The 20,546-nt window shown below is 32.3% G+C and overlaps 1 protein-coding gene across 2 annotated transcripts; it reads left to right on the forward strand.

The window, feature by feature from the left end:
• Positions 1–6,572: 6,572 nt before the first annotated feature.
• On the forward strand, positions 6,573–17,711 carry LOC143065267 (histone deacetylase 11-like). 2 transcript variants are annotated; one of them, XM_076238732.1, is made up of 10 exons: positions 6,574–6,744; positions 7,337–7,488; positions 7,997–8,097; positions 8,879–8,995; positions 9,890–10,072; positions 11,824–11,920; positions 12,492–12,561; positions 13,147–13,255; positions 16,220–16,427; positions 17,065–17,711. In XM_076238732.1, the coding sequence occupies exons 1-10, from the start codon at positions 6,590–6,592 to the stop codon at positions 17,115–17,117; spliced, it is 1,245 nt and encodes a 414-aa protein (XP_076094847.1). In that variant the 5' UTR covers positions 6,574–6,589; the 3' UTR covers positions 17,118–17,711. The 2 variants fall into 2 exon arrangements, with proteins under 2 accessions (XP_076094848.1, XP_076094847.1); XM_076238733.1 differs by lacking the exon at positions 17,065–17,711 and having other exon boundaries at positions 6,573–6,744; positions 13,147–13,335; positions 16,220–16,359.
• The last annotated feature ends 2,835 nt before the right edge of the window (positions 17,712–20,546 follow it).

Raw genomic sequence — 20,546 nt, forward strand, 5'->3', positions numbered from 1 at the left:
TGAAAATATATTTGCTGTTAGCTGTTATTGTCTTATTCTTTGTTAGCTGTTATTGGGCTTTTAGTTTTTTTTGTTATCTGTTATTGTGATAATGTATTTGCTGTTAACTGTTATTGAAAATTGGAATGTTAGCATTTTTTTTGACAGTCAATATTCGGTATAAATTGAAGATCATTGGCCATTGGGGTCTACCACTACTAATATGTTTGTCCCGTATTCAGAGAAGGATTCCATTAACATATTCCCATCACAGAAGTGAGGTCCAGGACAATTCAAGTATATCTTATGATTATCCTTTGTAATAAATTCCATTTTTTTTTATGAATGTGCATTTAGAATTATCTTAATTTTTTGTATGAGAATAATGTTCCTTGTTTTCCGTACGAACATATTAAATTAAAACAATTCTTAATATGACAAAAAGGAAAACATATGGCCAGGAATATCTGACAAGGATCTCAATTAAGGACTAGGTCCTAACAACCACTTAACCTTTTATATAATATGGTACATAGACTCAGCTCTGTGATTCTTTTCAAAGCAGAACCAAATGCATTGTACAATGAAAGTTCCAACCATGTACTTGGGTCCGAAGCTGCACATAACTCATTACAAACAAAGATTTATTTCGTTTCAAGCCATTGTTTCCCTACTAAACTATGTATTCTACTTACTAGTACACTTGGTACAATCAAAAACCTCAGCTGATAAAAAATTGTTCAAATAAGGCCTTTGAAAATAGTGGAATAAATTGCTTTTAGAGTGTCAAAATTCGTTCGAAGTACTTGATAAATTGCATGCTTATAATTGGTGCTTTTGATTTTTCTACCCTATATACCACTTTGCCTCAAAGTTTTATTAAGAAAAATTCACACGCCTCATTAAATGGTCATTTAGAAAAAGTCAGAATATTCAAACTCTTTTAGGTCACTTTTTTGATTAGCAACAAAGGGAGCTTCAGTCAATATATATAAACAATACACCAACGTTTCATGAGAACTGCTGAAAACATTTTTGTGTTAATGTCTGAAAACTGGAAAATCACCCCTTTTTAATTAATAAAACCCGTTAACTCGGAAACGTAAAATCTAAAATTTATAAAAATTGAAAGTTACCTCATGTTAATAGATATAAACAATTCACCAAAATTCCTTGCTTTGTGAAAACATTTTTGAGATATTATCAGAAAACTGAAAAAAAAACCACCAATTTTATTGAATAAAAACCCATTACCCAGAAACTTAAAATCTAAAATTTATAAAAAAAAAAAAAAAAAAAGAAAAGAAAAAAAAAGGGAGCTCACGTCAATAGATATAACCAATTTCCCAAAGTTTAATGCAAATGGTTAAAGAGTTTTTGAGTTAATGTCCGACATGTTGACAACAGACGGACAACAGTATACCATAATGCGTTCCGTAAACGAGCGTATAAAAAATATTATAATATATTGAGTAGTAATTTAAACACATTCTAGATACATAAATTAATACTAAAAACATAGTCATAAAAAATGGAATGCATTACAAAGGATTATATCCGTAATAAGAAATACTGATTTGTCAAAGACCGAATTATTTTAATAAATCATTTACTGTTATCTGTTTTTGTCCATTTTAATTCCTTGTTATCTGTTATGAGCCAAATCAATTTGCTGTTTTGCTGTTATTGGGACCCCCTTGCACCCCCTCTTATTCTACCGACGTAACTTTCCAATAAAATTGACAGTATTTTAACGCGAACTGTTAGGTTTAAATCAATTTAGTCATTGACATTTGGTTCTAAAGGTGTACATTGTATCTTCCGGCGTATTCAACTTTTAGATTGTATAAACGTCATAATCAAACTACGTTTTTACGACTATATTTTCCCGAACCATCGCACCTCAGCGTATGAAAACATCTAGTCTGTTTCCAGGTCGTTATTCAAATTCTTGACAATATTTGTATATTCCGAAGGCATACTGAATGTTTTACGGATGGGACCAACCTAGGAAACATCGTACTTTAGCGTAAACCATCGCACTTTTACGTGACCATCGTAGTTTGGCGTCCTCATCGCACTTTAGAGTCCTACATATCATGATACACTTTTGTTTATGGGACAGCTAAAGCCCACCCCCGAGTGCAGTATTTTCTTGCTTGTTGAAGACCCTAATGCATAGAAGAGATTTAACCTCTGCAAACCTGGAAACTTATTTTAGTCATATATAAATGAGGATAGAAATGCCTCTTTAAAAACCGTCAGGCGTCAAACGGTCATTTAACAAATTGCCGGTTTGAATTTTATCGTGATTCATCAGTGGTTTCCAATAATTAATTGTTATAAAAAATAACGTGATTCGACAAAATCAGTCAATTTTTTTATTTCATGATCCCCACAAAAAAAAAAAAAAAACAATAAAAAAATCGTAACGTCATTTGGCAAGATATTTTACCGCAATTCGGCATAAAAGTACCATAGGGACATTACGACGCTCACCATGATATATGTCATAACAAATTTATGATAAAGTATGGTTACTTAAAGTAAATATTTGGTGGAATATCCGATATTCCTTAATATATAATTTCCTTTTTCATACGTGACTGATTATTTGTTAATTAAGCTATAAAAGAGGATAGGAACTTTACCGCCACGCGTCAAATAGTAATTTTTAGCTCACCTGGCCTAAAAAGGCCAAGTGAGCTTTTCTCATCACTTGGCGTCCAGCGTCCGTCGTCGTCCGTCGTCGTCCGTCGTCCGTCGTCGTCGTTAACTTTTACAAAAATCTTCTCCTCTGAAACTACAGGGCCAAATTAAACCAAACTTGGCCACAATCATCATTGGGGTAACTAGTTTAAAAAATGTGTCCGGTGACCCGGCCAACCAGCCAAGATGGCCGCCATGGCTAAAAATAGAACATAGGGGTAAAATGCAGTTTTTGGCTTATAACTCAAAAACCAAAGCATTTAGAGCAAATCTGACAGGAGTAGAATTGTTAAACAGGTGAAGATCTATCTGCCCTGAAATTTTCAGATGAATCGGATAACCCGTTGTTGGGTTGCTGCCCCTGAATTAGTAATTTTAAGGAAATTTTGCTGTTTTTGGTTATTATCTTGAATATTATTATAGATAGAGATAAACAGTAAAAAGCAATAATGTTCAGTAAAGTAAGATTTACAAATAAGTCAACATGACCGAAATGGTCAGTTGACCCCTTTAGGAGTTATTGCTCTTTATAGTCAATTTTTAACCATTTTTCGTAAATCTTAGTAATATTTTACAAAAATCTTCTCCTCTGAAACTACTGGGCCAAATTAATCCAAACTTGGCCACAATCATCTTTTGGGTTAGTAGTTTGAAAAATGTGTCCGATGACCTGGCCATCAAACCAAGATGGCCGCCATGGCTAAAAATAGAACATGGGGTAAAATGCAGTTTTTGGCTTATAACTCAAAACCCAAAGCATTAAGAGCAAATCTGACATGGGGGTAAAATTGTTTATCAGTTCAAGATCTATCTGCCCTGAAATTTTCAGATGAATCGGATAACCCGTTGTTGGGTTGCTGGCCCTGAATTAGTAATTTTAAGGAAATTTTGCTCTTTTTGGTTATAATCTTGAAATTATTATAGATATAGATAAACTATAAACAGCAATAATGTTCAGCAAAGTAAGATTTACAAATAAGTCAACATGACTGAAATGGTCAGTTGACCCCTTTAGGAGTTATTGCCCTTTATAGTCAATTTTTAACCATTTTTCGTAAATCTTAGTAATCTTTTACAAAAATCTTCTCCTCTGAAACTACATGGCCAAATTAATCCAAACTTATCCACAATCATCTTTGGGGTATCTAGTTTAAAAAATGTGTCCGATGACCCGGCCATCCAACCAAGATGGCCGCCATGGCTAAAAATAGAACATGGGTAAAATGCAGTTTTTGGCTTATAACTCAAAACCCAAAGCATTTAGAGCAAATCTGACATGGGGTAAAATTGTTTATCAGGTCAACATTTATCTGCCCTGAAATTTTTAGATGAATCGGACAACCCGTTGTTGGGTTGCTGACCCTGAATTGTTAGTTTTAAGGAAATTTTGCTGTTTTTGGTCATTATCTTGAATATTATTATTGATAGAGATAAACTGTAAACAACAATAATGTTCAGCAAAGTAAGATTTACAAATAAGTCAACATGACCGAAATGTTCAATTGACCCCCTTAGGAGTTATTGTTCTTTATAGTCAATTTTTAACAATTTTCATAAAATTTATAAATTTTTACTAACATTTTCCACTGAAACTAATGGGCCAAGTTCATTATAGATAGAGATAATTTTAAGCAGCAAGAATGTTCAGTAAAGTAAGATGTACAAACACATCACCATCACCAAAACACAATTTTGTCATGAATCCATCTGCTTCCTTTGATATTCACATAGACCAAGGTGAGCGACACAGGCTCTTTAGAGCCTCTAGTTTGCTTTCGTTAGCGTCAAATTGGTTAAATTTTGCCTTATTCGTAAGATTTATAATTATTGCTACCTTACAAATCATTGGTTAGATCATGTAGATCGAGGGCCCAAATAATTATTGTTACCGTATTTTTTGGAAACAAAAAAACTAGAGGCTCTAAAGAGCCTGTGTCGCTCACCTTGGTCTATGTGACTATTAAACAAAGGAAGCAGATGGATTCATGACAAAATTGTATTTTGGTGATGGTGATGTGTTTGTACATTTTACTTTACTGAACATCCTGGTTGCTTACAATTATCTTTATCTATAATGAACTTGGCCCAGTAGTTTCAGTGGAAAATGTTAGTAAAAATTTACAAATTTTATAAAAATTGTTGAAAATTGACTATAAAGGACAATAACTCTTTAGCGGGTCAATTGACCATTTCGGTCATGTTGACTTATTTGTAAATCTTACTTTGCTGAACTTTATTGCTGTTTACAGTTTATCTCTATCTATAATAATATTCAAGACAATAACCAAAAACAGCAAAATTTCCTTAAAATTACCAATTCAGGGGCAGTAACCCAACAACGGGTTGTCCGATTCATCTGAAAATTTCGGGGCAGATAGATATTCACCTGATAAACAATTTAACCTCGTCAGATTTGCTCTAAACGCTTTGGTTTTTGAGTTATAAGCCAAAAACTGCATTTTACCCCTATGTTCTATTTTTAGCCATGGCGGCCATCTTGGTTGGATGGCTGGGTCATCGGACACATTTTTAAAACTAGATACCCCAAAGATGATTGTGGATAAGTTTGGATTAATTTGGCCCAGTAGTTTCAGAGGAGAAGATTTTTGTAAAAGATTACTAAGATTTACGAAAAATGGTTAAAAATTGACTATAAAGGGCAATAACTCCTAAAGGGGTCAACTGACCATTTCGGTCATGTTGACTTATTTGTAAATCTTACTTTGCTGAACATAATGGTTGTTTACAGTTTATCTCTATCTATAATAATATACAAGATAATAAACAAAAACAGCAAAATTTCCTTAAAATTACCAATTCAGGGGCAGCAACCCAACAACAGGTTGTCAGATTCATCTGAAAATTTCAGGGTAGATAGATCTTGACCTGGTAAACAATTTTACAAATGGCAGATTTGCTCTAAATGCTTTGGTTTTTAAGTTATAAGCCAAAAACTGCATTTAACCCCTATGTTCTATTTTTAGCCGTGGCGACCATCTTGGTTGGTTGGCCGGGTCACCGGACACATTTTTTAAACTAGATACCCCAAAGATAATTGTGGCCAAGTTTGGATAAATTTGGCCCAGTAGTTTCAGAGGAGAAAATTTTTGTAAAAGATTACTAAGATTTACGAAAAATGGTTAAAAATTGACTTTAAAGGGCAATAACTCCTATATGGGTCAACTGACCATTTCGGTCATGTTGACTTATTTGTAAATCTTACTTTGCTGAACATAATGGTTGTTTACAGTTTATCTCTATCTATAATAATATACAAGATAATAAACAAAAACAGCAAAATTTCCTTAAAATTACCAATTCAGGGGCAGCAACCCAACAACAGGTTGTCAGATTCATCTGAAAATTTCAGGGTAGATAGATCTTCACCTGTTTAACAATTCTACTCCTGTCAGATTTGCTCTAAATGCTTTGGTTTTTGAGTTATAAGCCAAAAACTGCATTTTACCCCCTATGTTCTATTTTTAGCCATGACGGCCATTTTGGTTGGTTGGCCGGGTCATCGGACACATTTTTTAAACTAGATACCCCAATGATGATTGTGGCCAAGTTTGGTTTAATTTGGCCCAGTAGTTTCAGAGGAGAAGATTTTTGTAAAAGTTAACGCAGGACGACGACGGACGACGACGGACGCCGGACGCCAAGTGATGGGAAAAGCTCACTTGGCCCTTCGGGCCAGGTGAGCTAAAAATAACGTGATTCGTCAAAATCAGTCGATTATTTTATCGTTTGACAACAAGTTTATCGTCATGCACTGTGACAAATTACTGTTACCGTTATTCGTGATTACGACCCTCAAAAACCACGACACATATAAGACAATCCCGACAAATAACTCGATGTGATCCGAAATGTACCGAAGGGAAAATGCTTTCGGAAATTTATGTTTACAGGAAAAAGGAAAAATGAGATGACATTACTGAAAATCAGATCTACATTATTTAGATTTGCAGTGATACTGTCTGCATCGTCACTAGAAAAATCCGATAGATTACGTGTTAAATCAACTTTTACAGTGATGGCAACAGAAACATCAAGGTATTAAATATGGTTTGACATATTTCAGATTAGCGAAAGTGAAAGTACATCAACTTTCGTTTTGGATTTCCTGTACATTATGTGTTCATTGTTGTATAGTATATTTTTATTCAGGCAATTTCGGGCATAAAAATTCATAAGACAAGACAATGGTATATTTAAAAATATATAAACTTTTAAAATAGTATCATAATTTTTCCCTTGTTTGAAAATATATACAAATATTATTTCAATTTCAAAAGAATGCTCAAATGTTTAATAAAAAACCTATAAAAATCGCCAGTTTCTATATTATTTGCTGTTATAACTGCAGTCTTAAAAGCAGATCTATTTTTGTGGGGTTTTTATAGTCCGAGATTACTCTGACGTCCAACGGCTGTTTTGCCAGACAAGCTGGGGCCGGCCCCAGCTTGTCTGGCAAAACAGCCGTTGGAGTCAGAGTAATATGGGACTAGGTTTTTAATGTTGGATTAAGGGTTACGATGGTTCAAGTTTTGTATAGCATTATAAGTTTATTTTTTATAACCGGTGCTTTCAAGAGATTTTGAAATATTGTTTCTATTCTGATTATGTTGACATTTTTTATCCACAGGAATTTGCATGCCACTGACTTATATGTTCCAATTGAACCTAAACAATGGCCAATTGTATACACTAATCAGTACAACATAAATGCTTTTGGAATGCAGAAACTTCACCCATTTGATGCTGGCAAATGGGGAAGAGTTTTTCAGATGTTGAAAGGTAAATAATTTTCTTATTTTATTTTTCTCCATACATATATATAATCAATTAACATTTTAAAGACAAAAAATAAGAATTCACTTTGTTATCAAAATTTTAAGATACACATCAACACAAAATACATATAGTCCACATATTAATCAGAATGTGATAAACCATTTAATTACCACCTTCAATAGATTTGCAGAATGTCAGACAAGAACGACTATATATATAAATGTCTTATTGTTATTTAAAGTTTTGGACTTGTTGCCAATGAGATTACTATCCACCAGAGTTAAAATTAAGTGGATGTAAGCAATTTAATGCCATATGGCCTTCAACAATGAGAAAAAAATCATGCCTTGCAGTTGCCTGTATAAGACACGACATGAAAATTTTGAAACAACTCTTTTGCATAATATATACAAAACAATTTATGGCAAACAAATATGATAGAAATGAACCAACCGAAGGAATCTTTTCATGCTATCTATTCTCATACTTAATTAGTTGATCCATATTACAGAGGCAGGCATGTTATCAGAGACAGATGTTGTAACACCAAAGGAAGCAACACCACAAGATCTCTTAGTTGTTCATACACAGAAATATCTGGACAACTTAACAGTTAGTTTTTTTTAAGAAGTTCAAGTCTGTATTATTATCATAAATTTCCCTAGCAATATTTTGATGTCATTGAAATAAACACATTTCCACATTATTATTTGTATAACATGTATAAAAGATCTGTCCTGTAGAAATTGGAGTTTTCTCCTTCTCTATTGGATGTTTATTGAAACCTGTTAAATGTGAAGACATTAGATGACCTTTTAAGCATTTTTTTTATCAACCAACCAAACTCTCAATTAAAGCAAATGAATCTGTACTTTGCAATTGTATACATTGAATATAATATCAACTTTCTATTTATAATATTTAAAAGGAATTAGACAATAAAATCTGTTGATTTTTTTTTATCTTCATGCCTCACGTTTTAAAATTGAAAATTTAACTGTCTCAAGTGGATGAATATCATATCACACTTGATGCAGTCGTAGAATCTATATATTTGAAATGTCATTACCCTGGCAGTGTCCTTGTTTGAATTGTAGGTAGAAATTTCTTCGAAAATCAACTTGTTGACAGTAAAAGAAAAGAAAAGTTCTTTTTTCTATGTGTTGGCCTTTTAAAATTGTTAATCATGTTATTTTTCTACATAGAAGTACAATTAATTATCTGTCTCAAAGATTTCAAATATCAACTGGAGGGTGACTTCATCCCTCTACAATTCATTTGTCATTAACATTTTGTCTAATATTATCCATTAAGTTATAGCTTTAAAATAGAATACTTTAACAGTATAACAGGTGGATAAAGTTCATGAGATTAAGTTTTTTTTATGTTTCAGTGGAGTTCTGTTGTTGCCAGGATAACAGAAGTAGTACCAGTGGCATTAGTACCCAACTTTATCTTACAGAAAATATTACTCAAACCACTCAGATTCCAAACGGGTGGAACCATTCTGGTAATTATTTCTTCTTTTTATGTTCCAAAATAAAACTTTTACAAAACGTAATGTGCAGACACGTACCACCATGTTCTTCAATAAAATCAACTTAGCTATGCTTCATTTTTGTCCAGCCTTTCGACTTTAGTCGAAAAAGCGAGACTAAGCGACCCTCTATTCCATCGGCGGCTGCAGCGGCCACAAATATTCACTCTATGGTTAAAGTTTTTGAAATTTTGATAACTAACTTGGACAGAAGCTTGTTTATGATCATAAGATAGTATCCAAAAGTAAATTTTGTAAAAAAATAAATCCATTTTTTCCGTATTTTACTTTTAAATGGGCTTAGATTTTCTGCCAGGAAACAACACTTTCACTCTGTGGTTAAAGTTTTCAAAACTTTCATAACTTTCTTATTCTATTTTGGATTTGTACTTCAGCTGGACAGAATGTTTATGATCAAAAGCTAGTATCTAGATGAATATTTTTATTGATTTATTCCTCATTTTTGTTGAGCTTGTGATAAACAGCAAAAGTAGGCGAGACACTGGGTTCCGCGGAACCCTTACAAATTTTCTTATCTTTAACCAATATTTCAGCCATGACAATAAATAATTGATCTGCCATATATCTGGGTGTCTTTAAATCAAATCTACATTTTGACAATATTAATCAAGCAGAAATAAATTTGAAGTAGTAAGAATTCCTTATTAGAACACTGAAAATATTCAACATCCAGCATACAACATTAAGACCAAGTATTAAAAGTATACTCTACTCTTGACATTTACCTGAAAGAAACTACTTTTGTTTTAAAAACAATAGCAAACATGTTATCTAATATGTAAGCGTTGTTGTTTATAAGAAGGATAAGAAAATCATAAGGTTTTAATTATAAATTATAATTTTAAGGCTACAAAGCTTGCTGTGGAAAAAGGTTGGGCCATTAACATCGGAGGAGGTTTTCATCATGCACATGGAGAAGATGGCGGAGGATTTTGTGTTTATGCTGACATAACTCTCGCTATCAAATTTTTGATGGCATCTGACCCTAAAATAAAGAAAGCCATGATTATAGATCTCGATGCCCACCAGGTAAATAATTTATTTGTATTGACTATGACTACTGCAGGATTGTCTTCAGACGAATGTGTAAAGTAAAATTATATCCTGGCGAAATTTGATCCGGAGGAAAAAATGTCACAGTAGTTGTTGTTATTTTTTTATCTGGAGGAAAATATTTCCCTGGAATATTATTTCCTTCGCCGTGAAATTCTATCTGGGTAGTTAACTTATTGAATAGTTATTAGAAAAAAATTATCCTTTACAAATACTATGAAATAATAATAGTGTATTTGAATTAAACCTATTTTGTAAAAAAAAATGTATTATAATGGGAATTGTTTCACAAATTATCATTGAAAAAATTTCCTGAAAAAATTCAAGTAAATATCATTCTTTTAAAAAGAAAATTATCATTAAACATAAGAAAGAAAAACCAGAAATAATTTCAAAGATCGTAATTGTGAAATAATATGATTAAATAAGGTAAGTGATTACATGTAAAAGTGAGTTGTTTTCAGATCTCAGTACAAATTTAAATTAAAATGTAAAGGTAGAAATATAGTTGCATTACTACTGTTAACAGTAATGGAAGAATTTGATTATGATAATATTTTTAACTATATAAATAGTCTGGGGACAAAGATGATCATGTTGTTGTTGATTATATGGAAATCAGATAAATTATAGCATAACAATATATTGGAACAAAAGCAATAGACCACTTTGAGTTCATCCGTCACCGGAAATATTCGTCAATTAGGCGCGCCTTTGTGACATCATTTACCAGATAGAGGGGGTCGCCTGTATCCCTGCACTATCAACGTTCATCAAGCGTCTAAGTCTAAAATATCACAGAGGAAGAAATAAACCGTTACAAATGCCTATTGTGATGTCAAAAGGTTCATTTATAAAATATTGTTATTGTATAATTATTGTCTTAAATGTAGTAAGCTCTGATTTAAAAAACTAAGATTGTTTGTAATATTCCGTTATATTGCACTAGTGCTGTATTGCTTGAAATATGAAATTGTGACTTTAGCAGAAGTTAAACATTGAGAATTTGTCATTTGAAAAGTTTACTACTAAAAAGGTTGTTGCATGAATATTGATGTATAGTTATCAGGTATAGAACAGTAATTGTGCTCCAATCTTGTTCAGTAAATAGACAAGATAAGTTCAATAAACCTGACAAATCTGCACAAGATATTTATGACCCATTTATTATTAAAATTAGAATTTTGTACAATAAAATTTGTATTGTTAATGATATATAAATCATAGGACAGGCAACACAATATAAAAGAAACAAGACAAACAGAAAAGAAAAGAATCAGTCCACAAAGAATTGCACACATCACTAAAGATTCTATGCAAAAATGTGTTTACTAAATCTATTTAAAGGTTTGAAAACCTGCTATTTTCTTTGTTTTCTATTGACATCATTACCTTTGAAAATAGATTATAATTCAAATAGGTTTCTGAGCAGGCAAATAGAAATTGAAAGTGTTAGAAGTATAGATATAAGATTGCCAATGAGACAACTCACCATCCTAGTCACAATTTGTAAAAGTAAACCATTATAGGTCAAGGTACGGGTTTCAACACAGACTTGGCTCATACTGAACAGCAAGCTATAAAGGACCCCAGAAATGACTAGTTTAAACCATTAAAATGGGAAAACCTACAGTCTTATCTATATAAAAAAAAACAAGAAACACCTATTAACCACAATAACAAACGACAACTACTAATAAATGTACTGAGATATGTATTATTTACAGGGAAATGGTCATGAGAGAGATTTCCTTAATGATGACAGTGTATATATACTTGATATTTATAATGGTGCAATATATCCTAGAGATTTAAAAGCAAAAGGTAGGTCTGATATGTATGCAAGTATTAGTGTTTATCTAAATTAATCCACTGGATCTCAAGAGGTAGACAGCAGATTGAATGAAAATGAAACACACTTTATTTCTATATTGATAGAATTGTATATTTAATGTTAGTGGACTAGTTCTATGCTGGTTCATGTCGCTCAGTCATTAGTTTTCTATGTTGTGTTTTGTGTACTATTGTTCAATTGTTGGTCTTTTTCTTAACCAGCCATGGTGTTGTTAGTTTATTTTCAACTTATGAAAGTTTGAATGTCCCTTTGGTATCTTCCGACTCTCTTATAAAAATTCTAAAATGATGCTACAAAATATATTACACATGGAAAAGAATGATATTTATTTTACTTAACTAGAGAAATTTTAATAAAAAATATGCTTTCATGTATCAGGATTGGGACTTACAGTACTTCCTACTACAAAATACTGAGGTTGTGGTGTGTTTTGCTATTTCAGTAAAAACTTTCAATGCCATTTATACTTTGTATGAACACAGATGCAGTGATATGTTGGGATACAATTGTTGATTGAGCTATTTCATTTATTTGTTTTAGCTGCTATAAAGAAAAGAGCAAACTGTTTACACCACACAAAAGATGAAGAGTATTTAGAAAAAGTTAAAAGGTATTCAATACTAAAGTTCCAATGTTTCCTTACAGGATATATTAAAAGTGTATTGTAATTTAGTTATGCATTCTACATTAATGTATTTTAGACCTTCTAGTATAAATAACTAATTTAGAACAATTGTATTATTTGTAAAAGGAATATGTATTAGATAATAGCAAACTAACTCTACACAATAGACTAATGATGGAGGTAGATTTTAATTTGAAAGTAAAGAGGTTGTCAGTGGGCAATTCAGGTTCTTTAAGCATGTACTTAGGTGAAATTTAATAAATTAAGAATCTCAAATTTATACTTTAAGTAAGCCGGTAGAGCATTGGTTAAGGATAAAAATAAGCTAAATTTATTGATAGGTCATGGACCTCCTTTTTGAGATATTTGAGATTTAAAATATGGCGGGAAAAGTCTGATTCAGACTTTTACTTTGTATTTGCATTGTTATTATTTGGGTCCCAAAACAAAATATTTTACCTTGTATTGTGTGGAAAAACACCAAGGAGTCTGAACATTTGACACAAATTCCAAAACCTCACCTAAGTACATCCTTAAGGCTTTAAGTTAATAAGTTTATGCATCTTTCAGCACAATAGATGAAGCATTAAATGAATTTGAACCAGATATTATAGTATACAATGCTGGCACAGATATATTAAAAGGGGATCCTTTAGGGAACCTGGATATCACTGCAGAGGTAAGCACACATTATTGTACAGTGCTGGCACAGATATATTAAAAGGAGATTTTTTAGGGAACCTGGATATCACTGCAGAGGTAAGCACATAAAAGTATATAATAATAATAATAATATATGTATCTTACAAAGGGGATCCTTAAAGGAAACCAAAACTAGAGGCTCTAAAGAGCCTGTGTCGCTCACCTTGGTCTATGTGCATATTAAACAAAGGACACAAATGGATTCATGACAAAATTGTATTTTGGTGATGGTGATGTGTTTGAAGTTCTTACTTTACTGAACGATTTTGCTTCTTACAATTATATCTATAATGAACTTTGCCCATTAGTAACAGAGAACTATATTTGGTAAAAATTTACATATATTTACCAAATTAATGAAAATTGTTAAAAATTGACTATAAAGGGCAATAACTCCTTAAGGGGTCAATTGACCATTTAGGTCATGTTGACTTATTTGTAGATCTTACTTTGCTGAACATTATTGCTGTTTACAGTTTATCGCTATCTATAATAGTATTCAAGATAACCAAAAACGGCAAAATTTCTTTAAAATTACCAATTGGAGGGCAGCAACCCAACAACCAGTTGTCCAATTCATCTGAAAAATTCAGGGCAGATAGATATTGACTTGATTAACAATTTTTCTTCTTGTCAGATTTGCTCTAGATGCTTTGAATTCATAGTTATAAGCCAAAAACTGCATTTTACCCCTATGTTCTATTTTTAGCCGTGGCGGCCATCTTGGTTGAATGGCCAGGTCATCGGACACATTTTTCAAACTAGATACCCCAAAGATGATTGTGGCCTAGTAGTTTCAGTGGAGATTTTGTAAAAGATTACTTAGATTTATGAAAAATGGTTAAAGATTGACTATAAAGGACAATAACTCCTAAAGGGGTCAACTGACCATTTTGGTCATGTTGACTTATTTGTAGATCTTACTTTGCTGAACATTATTGCTGTTTACAATTTATCTCTATCTATAATAATATTCAAGATAATAACCAAAAACAGCAAAATTTCCTCAAAATTACCAATTCAGGGGCAGCAACCCAACAACCGATTGACCGATTCATCTGAAAATTTCAGGGCAGATAGATCTTGACCTGATAAACATTTTTATCCCATGTCAGATTTCCTCAACATGCTTTGGTTTTTGAGTTATAAGCCAAAAACTGCATTTTACCCCTATGTTCTATTTTTTGCGGTGGCGGCCATCTTGGTTGGTTGACCAGGTCATGCCACACATTTTTTAAATTAGATACCCCAAAGATGATTGTGGCCAAGTTTGGATTAATTTGGCCCAGTAGTTTCAGAGGAGAAGATTTTTGTAAAAGATTAATTTAATTTATGAAAAATGGTTAAAATTGACTATAAAGGGCAATAACTCCTAAACGGGTCAACTGACCATTTTGGTCATGTTGACTTATTTGTAGATCTTACTTTGCTGAACATTATTGCTGTTTACAGTTTATCTCTATCTATAATAATATTCAAGATAATAACCAAAAACAGCAAAATTTCCTCAAAATTACCAATTCAGGGGCAGCAACCCAACAACCGATTGACTGATTCATCTGAAAATTTCAGGGCAGATAGATCTTGACCTGATAAACATTTTTATCCCGTCAGATTTCCTCAAAATGCTTTGGTTTTTGAGTTATAAGCCAAAAACTGCATTTTACCCCTATGTTCTATTTTTAGCCGTGGCGGCCATCTTGGTTGGTTGACCAGGTCACGCCACACATTTTTTAAACTAGATACCCCAAAGATGATTGTGGCCAAGTTTGGATTAATTTGGCCCAGTAGTTTCAGAGGAGAAGATTTTTGTAAAAGATTACTTTAATTAACGAAAAATGGTTAAAAATTGACTCTAAAGGGCAATAACTCCTAAACGGGTCAACTGACCATTTTGGTCATGTTGACTTATTTGTAGATCTTACTTTGCTGAACATTTTTGCTGTTAACAGTTTATCTCTATCTATAATAATATTCAAGATAATAACCAAAAACAGCAAAATTTCCTCAAAATTACCAATTCAGGGGCAGCAACCCAACAACCGATTATCCGATTCATCTGAAAATTTCAGGGCAGATAGATCTTGACCTGATAAACATTTTTACCCCATGTCAGATTTGCTCTAAATGCTTTGGTTTTTGAGTTATAAGCCAAAAACTGCATTTTACCCCTATGTTCTATTTTTAGCCGTGGCGGCCATCTTGGTCGGTTGACCGGGTCACGCCACACATTTTTTAAACTAGATACCCCAATGATGATTGTGGCCAAGTTTGGTTTGATTTGGCCCAGTAGTTTCAGAGGAGAAGATTTTTGTAAAAGTTAACGACGACGGACGACGACGACGACGACGGACGACGGACGACGGACGACGACGGACGCCAAGTGATGAGAAAAGCTCACTTGGCCCTTCGGGCCAGGTGAGCTAAAAAATACTGCAGGGGTAAGTCTACATTAGTATATAATGATTACATATGTATCTCACAAGGGGATCATTAACGGAGACTAAATGTTACCATAGAGGTAAGCACACATTAATATATAATGATAACATATGTATCTTAATAGGTGATCCTTATTCATTAGAGAATATTTATGGGAAACTTGATGTTACTGCACTGGTAGGACACAGTAATATACAATGGTAGTGAAATAACTAAGAAAACATTCAAAACTAAAGAGATTAAAGAACCGGGAAAGATAAAGTCAGTACAAACTAATAAGAGTAAAGATAACTAAAACTAAAGCAAGAAACTTCCATATCATCCAAGAGTGACATCAAGTGTTTCAGAAAGTAATCAATTCTCTGTCATACACCCATACTAAGTAATAAGAAAAATAAAATGTCACACACCAACACTGAATTTACATGTAACATAAATGGACATCTCATTACCGGGTAGTTTGCAAATTTATTGTATTTTGTTTTTTTTTTGTATTCAGGGAATTATAAAGAGAGATGAAATTGTGTTTTCAAAAGTCAGAGCAAAAAAAATACCAATTGTCATGGTAACCAGTGGAGGATACACTATGGAAACAGCTAAAATCATAGCAGACTCTATTTTAAATTTGAAAGAAAAAAATTTAATATCAAGGGAATCTGATAATTCAATAAAACACACTTTTCCACCTAAAGGAAATAAGGAATCAGGTATGTTAAGTGATCATCTTATAATTGCATTACAGTTTAGAAAATGTTTTATATTAGTTAGGTAGATGCAGGGGAGTTAAAAAACAATTAAAAATGATAGAATTTTGTGATAATTTGCGAAACTGAAGTTTATGTTATTTAAAAAAAAAAAATCAGGTCTTTTTTTAGGTTAGGTTTGGCTTAGGTTTTTTTTGACAGAACAATTTGTCTATTGTGTTTTTATTTTTATCAAATCATACTTGCTTTTTATCTTTTGGAACTTTTTTTTTTCACATAGAAAATTTGAGTTATGTCCCTTTATAAATATAAAATATGCTAAATTGGCCATTTCCACTTTCTAATTTAGTTTGGCTCATCCAAATGTTATAAAACTTCTACTCAATGCTTCTTACCACCAAACACAGATCAAGTTAGAATATGATTGGCTTAATTTTAATCGTTCTTCAGTTTTGTCCCTTTAAAAAAAGGAAAATAGCTGAATTTGCTGTTTCCATCAATCTAGCTTTACTTTATTAACTCTTGCATATTTACAAATGCAGCTTCTGTGTCCCACTGACACTTTCTTGTTTAATCTTCAGTATTTTATTTACATCTTTTTGATAGTTGTTATACTTTGTTTTATTTTTATCTTATTCAGAGCATCTTGAACTACATGCAGAGACAACTAAGAAGACGCATTCTGAATTATAAGGACCAGAACTAATAACTAAATAATATATTGAACTTGGGATATCTTAATGACTTCAATTTTGATTGCTCAAAGGCATAGAATATTTACAGATGTTTTTGTAATCATTATTTTGCCCTACTAAATTATCTTTTGTTTAACTCAATATATGTTTATGTGTCTGCATGATGTAAATCAAATAGGTATTACTTTTTGGCATCATCAACAATACTGCAGATATCAGTTGTATCTATCACCTTTAATGGAGGTATTTATATGAAAATATGATATTGTCATTATGCTATAAGGTCATTTTCACTTTGACAGGGGATAACAATGGCAATAAAACTTATTTGAAACCCATAATCAAGGGTGTGTAAAAATGCCAAGTTGTTGAAATTTTGCTAAGAATAGAAAAAAATTATAGAAATTGAGTAGATTTTTATATATGAATTGGATTTGCGGAAAAAATTTATTCATCTTGCAAAATCTCACATGCTTTGCTTTAACATTTATAATTATGGTAAAATTGTTAAATATACAATTTTTTTGTGAATAAATGTTATGACAACATTTTCTCTCTTCGAATACAGAATAAAACAATTGTTGTCCATTGGTCTCAGTGTATATCAGTTTTCAAGGCAATAGACCAGTTTCACATAAGCTACTAATCAACGCTGATCTCGAAATCTTCTGCGCGTTTGAGTTTAAATCTCGCGATAATTAACGATATCAAACGTGACAGGGGGCTACTGATATTTAGCAACACAATAATAAATCAACCGCTTATAATTACTGCGTTATGTACATTGCTGTATGTCAGTTTGATTTTTCGTGAAAAAAGAAAAATATTTTGATAAAGAGAAAACAGCCTAAACATCAGAAATTCATTTAATTTCAGTTCTGTTCCAGTTTTTCTTAAATATTTTTTACATCTTCTTCACATGCATGTAAAGGGTTTTTACGGTCTACATATAGGTTTAGTATCATAGACTCGAACTTTTAATTTTCTTTTAAAAAAATACAGGTTACTGTTATGGTGACTTTTGCATGAAATTTTATGGGTACAAGGACATGATACCGGCACTACTAAATAATCGAAATTTCCAATAATGGTAGTACAATGTAGGGGAGTATAATATATAATGTTCAACGAAAATTGATAGAATTTTTCCTTACATACTCTTGTCAAAGATGTAGTACATAATTATTGTGATATGCTAACAATATGAAAAACACAATGATAGGTCACCGAGTGTTTTCAAGCTATACGCTGTGAAAATATGAAGCATTTTGTATGGATTAAACAGAGGCATTTTTAAGGTAAAAGTATCATTATATGAATATTTGAAGGTAAAACAAATGATAGAATTCCAAAGTAAAATGTGAGAAAATAGCTCTTATAAAATGCGTTCAGAAAACAACAGAAAAAATGGAGTCACCATGCGTTTTATCCTGTTTAGCGTACATGGCATATAACATTAATAGAACACTTTCCTATTGATTGTAATAGACACGTAGTAGACAGGGCCCTGGTACCGTGTTGAAGACCGTACATTGACCTATAGTTGTTAAACTTTTGATACATTGTGACATGGACTGATCGACAGTTGAATCATTGGCACTCATACCACATCTGCTTATTTGTATGTACATTTGTTTCAAATATTTCTGTGTCAATGATGTTTTAGACGGCCATGATATAAATGAAGTGAGATATAAGGCAGTTTTAAAATACGTATCAGAAATACAGGTTCATCTTCAATTTTCAAAGATCGGACTATAATACAATGCATTCAATATCATTTTAATTTCTAAGCTATGTTCATGATCGATTTCGTCTAAGCAGAGGTTCAGTGCCAGCGGGGCGAGTAATTTTCTACATATTGTCAACTTTATCATTTTTCGTGCCATTAAAAGTAATTGAATATCCTGTATTTACAACAAGCGATGTATGCCTTAAATTAAGATCAAATGCTGAATGACCCCCTCCTAAATTATTAAAATATTCCCAGTGGCATTAACCACACTGGCCATGATATCTCAGTGTTAATAAGGTACCAGGGTTAACATTTTAAACATCTGTACTAGGGGATGACCATTTGATTTTCAGGAGGGGGGGGTAGAAAAATAATATTCTTAAGACTAATTTCCTAATAAATAATTATGACCTAGGCAGGATGGAAAAGAATGGTCTGCAACACAAACTACAGGAAATAATTGTGTACAAAAGTTAAATGAATTATCAAACGGTCGCCCTTTTTCAGTAACTGTTTATACAGAAAAGGGTACGTTTTATCAATTTTCACTACAAGGTGAAACGAGGATTCCACATGGCCAAGGTGTTAATTGCCTTCTTAATTTATGACCTTATACTATGTATATGAAGTGAGCCCCGCTTATTTATCTAATTTATTCTTCCCGTTAGGTGAACGATCTCAGCGTGAATTCGTGACATTTAAAGGTACAATTAATATAAAGCCAGGCGGCATATCAGATCGTATATAATACTGCAATCAACAACACAGCAGTAGTCCGTTTTAAAATCTTTTATTGTGTCAATTGTTATAATTAAAGTTGTCTGGTCAATATAAATTTTATATTTTGATTCAAATGATGCTCATGTTGTTAGAAATGACCCAAATGTAAACGCAAACACTCAATCAGATGCTTGTTTTTCCAAGTCTTAATGGTCACTGCTTACAACCGTTAGCCCCCAGTTGATAAACTCTCGAGAATTATCGCGTGATTTCATAGTTTTGCTAATTAGATTAGACATGCGCAGTTAAATGTGAAACTGGTGTATTAAACCACCTCTTTACATCATCAAAAGACAGTTATTATACTATTGTTACTTTGTAGAAGGCATTAAAACAGGTCAGTAAGATCATTGGGCAGCAATCCAAAATCCAATGAAAATTTAAAATTAATTGATCTCAGCATACTCAAGTTAATGCAGGACATGTGTAAAATTGCCTAAATACTTAATGGAATATGGAATAACAAATTGGACAAAATGTAGCTTACTTATACTAATACAAGCAATACTGTCAAGTTGCAAGTAACAGATATGAGCTGATTGGGGTAGGTGTACAAAAATGAAAGATTGACTTATTGACAAAAACATCTCATTAAACAGTATAACATACATATATCTTTATGAAATTAGAAAGAAAAATAAGTGAAAGATACTAAAGGGACATTCAAACTCATAAGTCAAAAATAACCTGACAATGCCATATGTAAAAAAAGAGAAAAACTTAAAGACTTAGCAACACAAAAAAATAGAAGTGAAATTAGGTGCTCCTGAAGGGTAAGCAGATCCTGCTCCACAAGTGACATCAGTTGTGTTGCTTGTGTAAATATAAACCCAGTGATAAGTCTAATTCAGTAGGTCACATTAGGAAATTTGCAGAACTTATGGTAATTAAAAAAACAACTTGAGTCTACAG

Source organism: Mytilus galloprovincialis, chromosome 2, assembly GCF_965363235.1.
Source record: "Mytilus galloprovincialis chromosome 2, xbMytGall1.hap1.1, whole genome shotgun sequence".
Taxonomy (NCBI): domain Eukaryota; kingdom Metazoa; phylum Mollusca; class Bivalvia; order Mytilida; family Mytilidae; genus Mytilus; species Mytilus galloprovincialis.